Source organism: Vulpes vulpes, chromosome 13 (genome assembly GCF_048418805.1).
Source record: "Vulpes vulpes isolate BD-2025 chromosome 13, VulVul3, whole genome shotgun sequence".
Lineage (NCBI taxonomy): Eukaryota > Metazoa > Chordata > Mammalia > Carnivora > Canidae > Vulpes > Vulpes vulpes.
In genome coordinates, this window is record NC_132792.1 from 106,201,212 (window position 1) to 106,216,163 (window position 14,952).

Consider the following 14,952-nt stretch of genomic DNA (forward strand, 5'->3'; position numbering starts at 1 on the left):
TGATAAATCGGCATTTTACCTATGCAATGGGGTTATGAGGATTGTATGAGTTACAAAGTAAGATGCTTAGAAAAGTACCTGGCACATATTCAGTGTTCATTACATTTTTTAAAACTTCAATTCCATTGGCAAAAGAGTAATTTACCTAGTAAGAGAGATCCATATAACTTGCTAACCATCTGGAAAAATGTGTCAGTTAGATGCTCTACCCTATACTTAAGTAAAAATACATTTCATATTGATTAATGATGTACATGGAAGAAATCAAACTAGAAAAGCATGAGAAAAACATTTGGATGAATAGTTGTCTAGTCTTGGCATAAATGAGGCTTTTAAATTTTATTATTATTTATCTTTTTTAATGCTTCACAAATTTGCATGTCATCCTGGCACAGGGGCCATGCTAATCTGCTCTGTATCCTTCCAATTTTAGTATACATGCTGCCGAAGCAAGCACTACATGAGGCTTTTTAAAAGCTACACAGGAAACCCCGACCCAATAATGAAAAACGTTTGACTACATGCAAAATCCTGTACGGCAAAAATGCTGTAAACCATGCCAAAGATAAGAGGTAAGAAAGTATTGCATTATATATGACAAGCAGAGGAGGAGAAATTTCCCCAAAACACAAAGATCTCCTAGAAACTAATAAACAACCCAAAAGAATATTTGTCTTTACAGGAGAAAATGCAAAGCATCAAGGAACATATGAAAAGAGACTTTATGTCATTAGTACTTAGGTAAACCAATGGCTTAACCAGTTTGACCCAGCTTTCTCAGATATTGATACTGGGAATGCAAATTGCTACAACCTGTTTTGGATGATCTGGCAAATAAAAATGTGCATACCATTCTGCTCTATAGTTTTTTTAGGAATTCAGACAAAAAATAAAATTAAAAATACCAGTATATATAAGATTTTTGCTGTTGCAAAAATGTATGTACCTACCTGGAAAGATGTCTATGGTTAAGAAAAAGGCAAGTTATGTAGTAAGGGAATAACTTTCTATTTTCGGTTTACCTTTTTCATATATGTTTTGGCTTTTTAGTGTGGGGGGAGCAGTGAGAGGGGATTTTTTACACACTCATCCATTTACTTATATGTGGACATAGAGAAGATATGTAACTGCTAAATATTGATCAGTCAGAAAAGTAGGATGGAAAGGTGAGAAGAGCAGATGTAATAAATTCTCTTTTGAAAAATTAAAATATGTCTATACAGATGTAAATGTGTATTTTCTCTTTACAAACTTCTGTTGTCATTTTGACGTAGACAGGCCAGGTCCAAGGACTACAAGGAGGCCCCACAAGACCAGCCAAGAGGATCCTTGGCTTTGTGCAGGAAAGAAATCAGAAGTGGGAGGTAAAAGCAGTTTATTGAATAGTGTAAATAACAGAGTATAGCAGGCAGAGTGTCTGGGAGACTCGGAAAGGAAAGGAAAGTCAGTCTCTTCATCACTTGGGGTTAGGGGTTCATACTGGAAAGGATGACATGTTCATACATGTACATCATCACTTGGGGTTAGGGGTTCATACTGGAAAGGATGACGTGTTCATACATGTACATCATCACTTGGGGTTAGGGGTTCATACTGGAAAGGATGACATGTTCATATATGTACATGTACATGTACCATGTACATGTTCCTTCAGGAATCCAGGATACTGTCGAATTCAAAGGTGAGTGACAGGTGAATAATAGATAATATTTCATAAATCATCGAAGGTGGGGGTATTGCTGCCAGTGTTGGGTGAGATTTGTTCAAAGCTAATGTCCTGGAACATGTTTGAGATTCAGTTCTTCTTAGGCGTTAACAGGTATTTGGATGCCTAGGACAACACTCAACGAATGATTAACTTTCTTGTCACACTCTTCGAGTGGGAACATAGCTTCTTTGGTTTATTCAAATGCAGGGTGAAATACAGAATATGAGCAAATGGGGCCTTGCAGAAAACAGCAGAAATTCAACCTTTCTAGAAATGGAATCCTTTCAGTTTCCCTATCTCAATTTGAGTCCTCCGGATATCAAAAATGAAGGATAAATAATGGTCTAGTCTCCGGTATATATACATGTATATATATATATACACACACATATATATATGTGTGTGTATATATATATATAAAATCACTCAACTGACTGAGCCACTCAGGCACCCCCAGAACATATTTTTTGAAACTCTAACAACTCAACAACAAAAGGCAAACAACCGAGTTTTAAAACGGGCAAAGGACTTCAATAGACATTTCTCCAAGAAAATATACAAGTTGTCAACAAACACGTGAAAGGATGCTCAACACCATTATTCATTGGGAAATGCAAATCAAAACCACACGGAGAGGCCAGTTCACACTCACTAGAATGGTTAGAATTAAAAAAAAAATTACAAAATAAAAGTAGAAAATGAGAGTTGGGGAAGATGTGAAGAAATTAGAATACTGCTAAACATGGAATTACCATATGACCCAGCATTTTCACTTCTAGGTGTTTATCCAAAAAAAAAAAAAACAAACCCGAAACACAGGGGTCCTGGGATCAAGTCCCACGTCGGGCTCCCTGCATGGAGCCTGCTTCTCCCTCTGCCTGTGTCTCTGCCTCTCTCTCTCTCTCTCCTGAATAAATAAATAAAATTAAAAAACAAAACAAAACAGAAAACAGATTGTGCATATCGCACAACAGCCAGAAGGTAGAAACAACCCCAATGTCCATCATGGATGAATGGATAAACAACACTTGGTATACATATAATGTAATATTCAATCATAAAAGGGAATGAAGTTCTGACATAAGCTACAAGGTGGATGAACCTCAAAAACATCACACACTAAGTGGAAGACGCCAGACACGAGAGATCATGCCTACGAATGACTCTGTTTACAAGAAACGTCCAGAATAAGCCCATACAGCCAGAAAGCGGGCTCGGGGTGGCCGGGGGCCGGGAGGGGAGGAGAACGGGGAGGGGGTTTCCGACAGGGCGACAGAAAGGCCTCCAAACGCGGTAACAGCAGTGTTTGCCAACACTGAAGACGCACTCCCACTGAGGACGAGGAAAGGAGGAAGCTGGCTTGTGCTGCCCCGAGGGCAGTCTGGCCTGGTCCCCTCCCAGGCTCGCGGCCCCGCGCACCACGGCGGCCTCCCGCGGGCCGCACACCGCCGCCCGGCCCAGACCAATTCCCCGGATGGAGAATCTAGAAGGCGACGCGACGGGGGAGGAGATGACAACAAGAGCACCGCAGGGGACGCTCTCAGGAGCGAGCGAGAGGCGGACTCAACACCCCACGCGCCGACGTCGCCACCGGGACCTGAAGCACACTGCTCCGCGCAGGCGCAGGTCTGCGGCGCATGCGCGCGGGCCCGCGGGCTGGGGGCGGGGCCTGGGGGCGGGAGACCGTGGGCCTGCGCGCCGGGCGGGAGCGGGGGACGCCGGAACTCCTCAGCCACCGGCGCCAGTTTCCGGAGGGAACGCGGATTCCGAAGTCAAGGTCCGGCGGGCTGCGAACCCGGCTTCCGGAGATTGCTCGTGTCGTGGGGCGGCGGTGGCAATGAGGCAGAAGCACTACCTTGAGGCTGCGGCTCGGCAACTGCACGACAGCTGCCCGGGCCAGGCCCGGTATCTCCTGTAAGAGCGGGGCGGGATGGGGGGCGGGCGGCAGGGGCGGCCCGGCGGGGTCTTCTGCTCCCTCACCGGTCTCCTTCTCCTTTGCAGCTGGGCCTACAGCTCGTCGCACGGTAGGGAGAACGTCCGTCGGTTGTGGGTCGGTCTGTCGTCGCCCCGCTGCCCCAGCTCCGCGCGGCGCTCAGGATGACCCAGAAGGGAAACCTCGTCGACCCACTGCCCTCATAACCGCCCCTCCCGCCCTCCCAGAGCCTTCTGTTAGTGAAAACTCCAAATTCCTTAGACCTCTTTTCTAGTTAGACCCCCTTCCCTGGTGACAGCTTTTCATCCAGTGTCCTAGCTTTTAAACTCTCTATACTGAGGACTTCCAAATGTATGCGCCCAACCAAGACTTCTCCCGCTTCTACACTCATATCCAGATGCCTTCTTGATGACCTTTTTTTTTTTTTTTTTTTTTTTTAAGATTTTGTTTATTTATTTGAGAGACACAGATAGCATCAGAGAGCACAGGTGGGGAGGAGAGGGAGAAGCAGGCTCTCCGCTGAGCAGGGAGCCTGATGCGAGGCTGGATCCTAGGAGCCTGGGATCATGACCTGAGCCCCCCAGGCGCCCCGTTGACACCTTTTTAATGTCTCTTAGGCCAGAAGTGGAGCTTTACCCCCCAACACAGTCCTCCTCCTCCAGTTCTTCCCAATTCAGTAAAACGGTAATTCCGTCCTTGGAGTTAGTTAATTCAGCCCTCCAACCCTGGGGCCATTCCTGGCGTCCTAAAAGTCGTCTTCCCCAAGCCAATGCCAGCAAATCGCGCCGGCTTTGAAATATGTTCTGAACCTGGCATCTTCTCACAGATCTATTTTACCACCCTGGACCAAGTTAATAGCAGGATTGTGGGGCAGCAGCTCTCAGGCATTTCTACATCCATTCTCAATTGAGCAGCCAAAGTGAGTGCAGGAGAAACTTAAGCTTGATCATGTCAGTTCTCTGCCACAAAGTCTCAAGTGACTTCCCAATTCAGAGTAAAAGTGAAAATCCTGGAAGGATTACAAGGCCCTACACCAAATGCCTGCATTACCTCGCCTGACTTCCTTTCTCCTTTTTGCTCAACTACAAGCACTGTTAGGCCTTCTTGCTCTTTTGCAGCCTTCGCAGCTTCCCTTCCTTCCTTCTGCCTGGAACTCTTAGCTCACATATCTGTGTGGATTCCATCTTCATTTTCTTCTGCTTTCTACAGATGTTATTCAACAAAGCCTTCCCTGGTTACCTTATTTAAGACTACAGTATTTCCGGGCAGCCCGCCCGGGTGGCTCAGCGATTTAGCGTCGCCTTCGGCCCAGGGCCTGATCCGGGATCGAGTCCCATGTTGGGCTCCCTGCATGGAGCCTGCTTCTCCTTCTGCCTGTGTCTCTCATGAATAAATAAAATCTAAAAAAAAAAACAAAAAAACAAAAACCAAACTACAGCAGCTCCATTGCCACTCCCTATTCAAATCTTTTTTTTTTTTTTTTTTTTTAAGATTTTATTTTTTCATGAGAGACACAGAGAGAGAGGCAGGCTTCATGCAGGGAGCCTAATGTAGGACTGGATCCCGGGACTCCAGGATCACACCCTGGGTCGAAGTTGGCGCTAAACCACTGAGCCACCTGGGCTGCCCTTGAATCTTTTATTCTTCCCAGCACACTACACATTTGTGTTGCTATATTTACTTTCTCTCTCTATGAGTTGTCCTTTATTCACTGTCCTGACTCTTGCGCCCAGAACTCTGCCTGGCACTTTCCAAATACTCAGTAAATGAATGAATGTAACATTTGAGGGGTCCCTGGATGGCTCAGCGGTTTGGTGCCTGCCTTCGGCCCAGGGCATGATCCTGGAATCCTGAGAGCAAGTCCCACATTGAGCTCCCTGCATGGAGCCTGGTTCTCTCTCTACCCCTCATGAATAAATAAATAAAATTTTTAAAAAATTGGCAGAGCTGAGTTACAAGCATGGTAGTTAGTTGTATACTTAGCAGAGTGTTCACTAATAAGTATTTGTTGAATAAATCCATGGTGTGCCCACCTTCCTTTCCAGCTGCATCACACCCTCACCTTTCCCTAATAACCATGCTTTCTTTTTCACTGTACTTCTACCTGAAAGCCCTTTTTACCAGTAAGGGATGCCATCTCCAAGTACAGATACTTGGATTATTTGACCACCACTTCTTTGAAGTGTTTCTGGCCAGTCTATACAGAGTTTAATAGTTTCCTGGGCATTTTAATCATACTGTGTTACAGTTGTTACTGATCTTTTTTTGTTTGCTTAGGGCTCCCCTAGAATTTGAGTTATTTAAAGATAGCAGCTCGGGACACCTGGGTGGCTCAGTGGTTGAGCGTCTGCCTTTGGCCCAGGGCGTGATCCTGGGATCCTGAGATCGAGTCCCGCATTGGGCTTCCTGCAGGGAGCCTGCTTCTCCCTCTGCTTATGTCTCTGTCTCTCTCGCTGTGTCTCTCATGGATAAATAAATCTTAAAAAAAAAAAAAAAAAAGACAGCTCTTTTATTTATTTTTTTAAGATTTCATTTATTTATTGACACAGAGCACAAACAGGGGGAGTGGCAGGGAGAGTGAGTAGGCTCCCTGCTGACCAAGGAGTCTAATGCAGGGCTCAATCCCAGGACCCTGGGATCATGACGAGATGAAGGCAGAAGCTTCCGCTGGCCGGGGCCAGGGTTCGGGCTGGGGCTCGGGCCGGGGCTGGGGATAATTAAAAAAAAAAAAAAAAGATGAAGGCAGAAGCTTAATGAACTGAGCCACCCAGGCACCCCAAGATAGCAGATCTTTTATTCCATATTTGACTCTTCAGCCTAGCATGGAAGATGATTGTCTTGATTGCATAAACATGCTGGGGCAAGTCTGTTGTCCTGTAACCTTGTACTGAGAGCTACCTGCAGAAAGTCTGGCCCACAAATCACAAAATTGTGCTAATTGTTTAAAAAAATCAGTATAATTTATTGATTTGTGATAAATATGTTTGTAAAATTGGTGAGATAGCTTTTTACTATCTACTATCTAACAAGTAACTATTACTTGTTACTATTACTTAGTAACAAGTAATGAGTAAGATAGCAAAGAGTGGGGACTTAACCTGTGGCTAAAGGAGTGAATGGATAGAATTACAGTGTTTTGCAATATAAATTGTTGCAAATTTGTCTCATATTTTGAGTTTGCTTAAGGAGAATATTATATCTCCTCATACTAAATAGTATACTTTATCATTGAATATTGGCTATTTGAGATAACAAAATATTCTGATTTGCTGAATCATGAGTTTCATTTGTATAATTTCAGATGATAACAGCACTTTTGAAGGAACATGTCCATACTGTTTCCAGTTTCTGGTTTTGGATAACTCTAGAGTGCGCCTCAAACCTAAGTCCAGACTAACACCCAAAATACAGAAACTTCTTAACCGAGAGGCAAGAAATTGTACACTCAGTTTTAAAGAAGCAAAAATTTTGAAAAAATACAAAGACTCCAAAGGTGTATTGGTAAGATTTCAATTCTTGTATGTATAAATAAACTAGAATTTTCTTTTACTTAAAATGAAGTTGATTAAGGATCAGGCTACATATTAACTCAGAGGTTTGTGTAACTGTGAGCCCTGTGACATTTAGATTGTCAAAATATGTACATAATTTTTTTCTGTTGATTGATGTTTCATCAGGAGTAAAGCTTATTTTTTTTAAATTTTTGATTGAAGTATAGTTGACATATTAGTTTCAAGTTTACACACAGTGATTTGATAATTATATACATTATGAAATTCTGACCGTGATAAGTCAGCCTCTGGAATTAATGAAGTAAAGAGATGTGAGAATGTGAGAATTAATTTGATTGGTTTTATTAATTGATCTAAACATATTTATAGAATCACTAAAGGTTTGAAGGGGTCACTTAAATTTTCAGTGATAATTTGCCATGTTTTATTAGAAAATAGCTTGGAGTTCTGCAACAAATGTCAACTGCTGTTAAAAAGAACATCCTTCCAGATGCTAATGGGTATTAGTCACAGTCTCTTCCATTCTCCTGAAACAAGGCTTTATATTTCTTTGTTATCTTTAAAAAGGTGTTTTAGGAGGCACCTGGCTGGTTCAGTTGGTGGAGCATGTGACTCTTGGTCTTGGGGTCGAGTTCAAGCCCCATATTGTGTGTACAGATTACTTAAAAATAAAACCTTTAAAAAATAAAATAAAATAAACAAAACTTTAAAATAAATTAAAAAATAAAAATGAAAATGTTAAAAAAATTTTAAGATTTTATTTATTTATTCATGAGAGACACAGAGAGGCAGAGATTTATTAGGCATGGGGAGAAACATGGGACTCGATCCCAAGACTCCCGGGATCATGACTTGAGCCAAAAGCAGACACACAACCACACTGAGCCACCCAGGTGTTCTAAAAGGTTTTAAATTAAATACAAATGTTTAGTAACTTTTTATTGAAGATTTTCTCATTTTAAATTTGTATCTTGTCTGATTGCTGCTGTTGGTTTACAGACTCCCTGAGGGCAGCCTCTCTTACTTAACCCAGTAGTACTTGGTGTAGTCCCTTACATACAGAAATTTAATGAACATGTAGTTTATTGGATTAAATTATAAGAGAAATCAGGCCCAATATTTCTTCTTTTTATGGTAGTTGACTACTTGTAAAACATGCAACAGAACAGTTAAACATCATGGTAAAAGTAGAAGCTTTCTCTCAGCACTGAAGAGCAGTCCTACCACTCCTACGAGTAAGCTCAGCCTGAAGACACCAGAGAGAAAGACTCCGAGTTCTGCAAAGCTGAGTCATATGTATGGTTCCAAAGGCAAGAGCCCTGCCTCGATATTCAGGTATCCCAATTTGTTAAGCTATTTGCATAGCTGGTGTGAACTCATTTGTTCTAATTTCCTTTGTTTAATATACACTCCCTAAATTTGCCACGCAGCTCAGGACTTGGCCCTCGGTTTTTCCTTCCATACCCTCTTCTTCTCTAATGTCCTATGCTCACGTATCTTTCATTCTCACGTCTGCTTATATTCCTGGTATATTCCTCTACTTCTCTTTCTCTGGGCCTGTTCCCAGCTGCTGCCAAATATATCCACTTTATTCCCCCAACATGTCCCCACAGCTGACTACTCAAAGCTGCTCATCCTTCTAGTGAACATGCCCTTGTAGATAGTCTGACCTGAAATGGTGAGTAGACAGCTCCTACTCCCTTGGTCCTTGTCCAGTTAGTCACCAGTTTCTATCTGCCCTTCCTTCTGGGTTTGCATCTGTTCTCCTTTTCTCCTCCTGCTGTGTTCAGTCTATATTCACCTTTTGCTGGGACTCCTACAGTAGTTTCCTGCTTCTAGTTTCAAACTCTGCTAGTCTGATAATTTCCCTAAAGCACCATTCCAGTGAGAAGCCTTTAACACTTCACACCATAGCACGTAGAGCAAATGTTCCAGCATGGTTTCCCACCCCTTCCTACCTGGTACCAGTGCATCTGCTTTCTTACTTTGCCTTGATTCATCCTATGTGTTAGCAAAACTGAAGTGAAGTAAACTCACAATTACATTCCTGCTCTAAACCTTTGTTCTTGGTATTTTCTCTGTCAGAAATTCCTGTGGAAATCTCACTGAATAGAGATTTGTCAGATGTTAATAAGTTTAACTATATGACCGAGCACTGAACTATTTTTGTAGTGCACAGTACTTATTCACTGTGATAGTAAATTTAGTTTCATAGAAACTGGGAAAGGAATTTTTGAATATTTTGTACCAAAAGAGAAACTGAGTCTGGTAATTTCTTCAACATAAATAGCAAAATGCAGCAAGGACTGAATTATCTGTTTACTGAGCGAGGGTGGTTTGTTTTTTGTTTGGTTGGGTTTTTTTTAGATTTTATTTATTTGAGAGAGAGCGTGCTGAGTGCACATGAGCAGGGGTGGGAGGGAGAAGCAGAATCCCCGCTGAGCCGGAGCCCAGTGTGGGGCTAGATCCCAGGACTCTGAGATCATGACCTGAGCCAAAGGCAGATGCTTAACCCACTGAGCCACCCAGGTGCCCCTGAATTGAGTTTTTTATATTGGGTTGACATTTGTAAAATTGGATAAGAATTACAATTTCAAGTCAGTTTTTCTATATTTTGATTTAATTATTTTGATATTTGGCATGATAGGAATTCATAGAAGCTTCTACCTTATTGGATAAATGTAGATAAAAAGGAATTTGGCATATTTAAAATAATTCACTTGCATTTAGGCCAGACTGCTTCTTAGATATATACAGGAGTGAGAAAGATAGTTCACATTTATCAGACAGATGGGGAATAGAAGAGGGATCAGATCAGACTGACAAACCCCAATAAAGTTTCACGGGTGTGAAACACAATTGGAGGGCATGAAATAGAAGGGAACAAAAATACACACACAGCAGCTGGGGAATCATTTATCCAACGAATATTTTTAGAAGGCCTCTTCTGTGCCTGGCACTGTTAAGAAGCAGTGGAATATACAGTTAGTTGTACAAAGTCTGCCCTTTGGAGCTTACATTCTAGGTGGGGAGATACAATGGAGTGGTACCTGCATGTGTGGATTGAAATTCTTCACTTTTGAGAAAGGAAGTGGTCTTGAGCTGTGAAGAAATATGTTTTTAAAATCCTTTGAATGGTTATGAATCTTGATGCCAGACTTAGAGCGAACTCAGACATGATGATACTTTACCTTTAGCATTCTTTGGGTGTGACAGAAACTTCCAGAACTACCCAGTATACCTCCTGAATGTTCCCTAAAGCCTATGTAGTGAGGAGACTTTTAACAAAAGAAGAATGAATGCTGGGTCCAGCCACTGCTCGTTTATGGCCATAATGCACAAAAGTAGAAAAGGATTCTAGTAGCAATTATGTAGTCTAAACAGGAAAAGCACTTTTAAAACGTATTTATCAGTATACCTAAGTGTGGTTTTATGTTTGTTTTCAGGACACCTACATCTGGACAATCAACACCCACTTGCGCCTCAAAGAATATGAGCAAAAGAAAGAAACACCTTTCTCAACTCAAAATGTTGCTTAGTCAAAGTGAATCCCAAAAGAACTCAAAGGTGGACTTCAGGAATTTCTTATTGTCTTTGTAAAAGATGGGCTGTGAAAATAAATGTTTAATACAATTCTGAAACTAAAGTTAGCCCTAAAAACATCTTTCTTAAAATTTTTATTCATTAAGTACATGGAACAGCGGAGAACAGAAAGAACAAACTTTTCTGGGCATTTTTCAGTATTTATACAGAAAATACCTCATGAAAATGAATAACCAAAACCTGCCTACATCACAGGGTTGTTGTAAGAATAAAAAATATATGAAAGATATTCCAGAAAGGTTAGCCAGAAAGGTAAGGTACCATGACCAAAGGAATGTCATTTTCTTTCATAAGGACATTGAGACCTTTAGGAGAGGGCCTGTTCACTCCTTTCTCGGTGTCTTTGGCTTTATTGCTAATTCAGACAAAGAATCAAGTACGTGATCCTTGTTTTTCCTCAATCATCTGCATAACTATGTAAAAGCTGAACATTATTCCTATTTTGCATGCAGAAGTAAATATATGGAGCATTCTTAATTTTAATTCATTCAGATACCCCAAATTTCGTTTTTACAACTTTCTATTGTTCCAAGCAATATTTTATCACAAGTGGCATTTCATTTGCTCTGGTGAAGACTTATTTCTAGGTCTAAAATTTAGAGCAAAATATAACATAGTAACGATTTAGCTATGTTAAATCTTTCCTGGAATGCAGATATACTAAAATGATAGGTTAGGGTTGTATTCCACCTTTCTTTTAAAAATTCATTAAATAAATAATTTAGATACTTTATAAACTGTTTCCAATCTCTCTGCTGTTTAAAAATTTAAAACTTAAACTTCTCCCATTAGGGTTTGGCAAACTGTGAAAGGCCAAGGTTATTAATAAGTTGGTCTTGTAGTTAAATGAAGTGAAATTATACTAATAGTGTCAGCATCAGAGAGGGATGGCAGGAGTCATCATTCTGAACTTTCTTTAGCCTGTGAGCCATAGGCTGAAGAGCTGGGCCTTCCCTCTGTGTCCAGAGCATCTAGCATAATCCTTTGGTCATGGTACCTTACCTTTCTGGCTAACTTCTCACTGGAATACCTGTTTCTCTTCTTGCTCTTCTGATTGCTTATCACTCTCCTTGATCACTGATAGCTCTTTATAGTTCTTAGGACATACCATTTTCTTGCCAGCTTTGGGCCTTTGCATGGTTTTGCAGACTGCCCTCCACTCCAACCCCACTGCAATATGAAGGGCCACTCTCAAAGTGCTGGTGACTCTAGTTTCCTGTTTCTGATTGTGTACCCAACTGCCTTTGAGCTCTTTGCAGGACTGCATGATCTCATTTGAAGTGCCCCAGCACCATAGCGCAAGCAAGCTCAGCAAATCTCCCTAAGCCACTATATTTACATTTGAATTCCTTAGCCCACTTGTTAGCATCAGATTTAGAACTAAGATCCTTTCAGCCACCTGACTGGGAAATGGATAAGAAGTACTAAAAGCAGGAACTTCTAGGTGGGAAGTTACTCATATTACCTCAGTAATGTAAAATACCATGGATTCTTGACTTTCTTTTGTTTGGCAGAAGGGTCTATGAGCAACTTTATTTTTTTTTTAATTTTTATTTATTTATGATAGTCACACACAGAGAGAGAGAGAGAGGCAGAGACACAGGCAGAGGGAGAAGCAGGCTCCATGCAACGGGAGCCCGACATGGGATTTGATCCCGGGTCTCCAGGATCGCGCCCTGGGCCAAAGGCAGGCGCGAAACCGCTGCACCACCCAGGGATCCCTATGAGCAACTTTAAAGAGAATATTCAAATACTGTGGACATAAAACTCAGAAGGAAACCTAGAACCAAGTCTTCATAACCTTGGATTAAGCAGTGGTTTCTTAGCTATGACACCAAGAGTGCAAACAACAAAAGAAAAAATAGATAAATGGGACTTTACAATTAAAAACTTGTGTGTTTTTTTTTTTTTTTTAAACTTGTGTGTTTTATATGAGAACAGCATGTAGAAAATGATGCATGGGAGAAACTGTTTGCAAATCACATATCTCTTAAGAGGCCTATGTCCAGAATTATAAAAAACAAAATTAAATAATAAAAAGACAAAACATGAACAAAGATTCTGAGCAATTCCCCAAAGAAACAAATGGCCAACAAGCACATGACAACAAGTCACTGACAACAAGCAATGACAACAAGTCATTAGGGACAGTAAATCAAAACAATGAGCTACCAGTCATACTCACTGGGATGGATAAAATCACGAAGACAATAACAAGCGTTGATGAGAATGTGGTGAAATTGGAACTCTCACACATTGCTTCTGGCATGGTAAGATTTGTGCAACTATGTTGAAAGAATCTGGCAGTTCCTCAAGAAGTTAAGCATAGCATTACCATATGACCCACAATATCACTCCTAGTTACATACCCAACAGGACTGGAATCAAAATCTTGTATATGAATATTCATAGCAACATTTTTTGTTAAGAGCCAAAAAGTGGAAACAACCCAAATGTCAACCTAACTACTGAATGGCTACATAAAATGTGATCTATGCGTACAGTGGAATATCATTCAGCCATAAAAGTGAATTATTGATACATGCTAGAACATGGATGAACCTTGAAAGTATGTTAGTTGAAAGACACAAAAGGCCACATACAGTATGATTCAGTTTATAAGGAATGCTCAGGATAGGAAAATACATAAAAATAGAAGAGTGGCTGCCTGAGGCTGGAGGGAACAAGGAATAACTGCTAATGAGTGTGGAGTTTCTCTGGGGTGATCAAAATGTTCTGGAATTAGTAGCAATGGCCATACAACTCTGAAAGCTAAAAACCACTGAAGTCTGCACTCTAAAAGGGTGAATTTTATGGTATGTGAATATTATCTCATTAAAGCTATTCTTAAAAAAATGAAAATGAAATAGATTACAGTGTAGATACTTAGGTTTAAATGAAAATGATAGTTTCGCAAATGTGCAATATACAGCTTAGGCTTTGTAGGGCTCTAATTCCTGGACCTCCATCCCATTGCTATAGGGCTTGTTCATACACTGATGTAACTACTGCAGTACTTCCTGAAGACAGCTCCACTTAGCTCCGGGCTCTTTGTCCAGTCATGGGATACGGAGCCTGGAACATAGGATCAGAGCACCACTGACCCTAGGGACTGCAGCAACCCTGTGAGGAAGGCAGCCATTGAGGATAAAAAAGAGGCCCTCACCATCCAGAGAGGGATGGGGTGGGTAGAATGCTGAGGAAGAAAACCTCATCAGAAATGGGTGGGAAAGGGGGGAGAGAGCATAGATCTAACGACTGCCTCACTTGTGTCACAAAGAACTTTGGTGTCACATAGTTGATGACAATCTGTAGGCCACTGTTCTCTCCCTCAGCACAGCCCCTTGGACCTTAACTGCAGAAAGCACAGCGGTGACTTTTACTGTGACCACTACTCAGATTTTTGAACTCTGAGTAATCTTCCTAGGTGATTCACCCCTGAGAGGGACAGTGCCAGTGCCAGTGAATTAGCCAGGACTCAAAATGCAATTGCACATTTGAGACATCGCCCTACTTTAAAGCTGACGTCTCTCATTTTCTTACCGGTGCCTCTCTTGCTTCTCTTGCTAGAAAAGCCAGCCTTCCTCTTACCCAATGGACCAGTCTGCCCATCTAGCCCGGATGCCACCCCTGCTCAATTCAGGGTTGTTGGTCAATGAAATAGTCCTGCCTTTTCCTTCATCTTCAGCTTCTTTCTCTTCTGGATCCTTCCCCTCCATACTTTTTTCTTCTTTCAGTAAACCCTTTATTGATGTGTAACACCCACAGAGAAAATGCTCAAAGCTCTGACCACAAGCCTGGGTTGGATGCCTCTACTGGACTTGTAAGGAGCCCTTCCTGCCTGCACACAGCTCCTCTCACACAGAGCCCTGGTGAGATGTGACATGTGCCTGTGTGCCTCCCTGTCTGAACTCTTGGGAGGGGAGTGCTGCAACTCCCAGGGTATAATTCAGGTAGAAAGTGTTCAGTATGCTTCTATCTATCTTAGAACTAAACTTAAAATTAAAAATAAATTTTTATGTATAAAAATAATTTTTTAAAAAGATTTTATTTATTTATTCTCATGAGAGAGACAGAGAGAGGCAGAGACACAGGCAGAGGGAGAAGCAGGCTCCATGCAGTGAGCCCGACGTGGGACTCGATCCCAGGTCTCCAGGGTCACGCCCTGGGCTGAAGGCGGCACTAAACCGCTGAGC

At 41.6% G+C, this 14,952-nt stretch overlaps 1 protein-coding gene and 1 non-coding gene across 3 annotated transcripts; one reads left to right on the top strand and one right to left on the bottom strand.

Moving 5' to 3' along the window:
• Positions 1 to 350: 350 nt before the first annotated feature.
• Positions 351 to 457, bottom strand: LOC112918978 (U6 spliceosomal RNA). Its single transcript, XR_003234793.1, has one exon. It is a non-coding gene; the product is annotated as a U6 spliceosomal RNA (small nuclear RNA).
• A 2,942-nt stretch (positions 458 to 3,399) lies between these two features.
• C13H18orf21 (chromosome 13 C18orf21 homolog) lies at positions 3,400 to 10,799 on the top strand. 2 transcript variants are annotated; one of them, XM_025996979.2, is made up of 5 exons: positions 3,412 to 3,622; positions 3,710 to 3,732; positions 6,943 to 7,142; positions 8,292 to 8,488; positions 10,600 to 10,799. In XM_025996979.2, exons 1-5 carry the CDS (start codon positions 3,546 to 3,548, stop codon positions 10,751 to 10,753), a joined length of 651 nt encoding a protein of 216 aa, XP_025852764.1. In that variant the 5' UTR covers positions 3,412 to 3,545; the 3' UTR covers positions 10,754 to 10,799. The 2 variants fall into 2 exon arrangements, with proteins under 2 accessions (XP_072588308.1, XP_025852764.1); XM_072732207.1 differs by lacking the exon at positions 8,292 to 8,488 and having other exon boundaries at positions 3,400 to 3,622.
• The last annotated feature ends 4,153 nt before the right edge of the window (positions 10,800 to 14,952 follow it).

Coding starts and splice junctions, on each gene's coding strand:
- C13H18orf21 (XM_025996979.2), top strand. CDS start 3,546: ATGAGGCAGAAGCACTACCTTGAGGCTGCGGCTCGGCAACTGCACGAC. Junction 3,733..6,942: donor GGCCTACAGCTCGTCGCACG/GTAGGGAGAACG, acceptor GTATAATTTCAG/ATGATAACAGCACTTTTGAA. Junction 8,489..10,599: donor AGCCCTGCCTCGATATTCAG/GTATCCCAATTT, acceptor GTTTGTTTTCAG/GACACCTACATCTGGACAAT.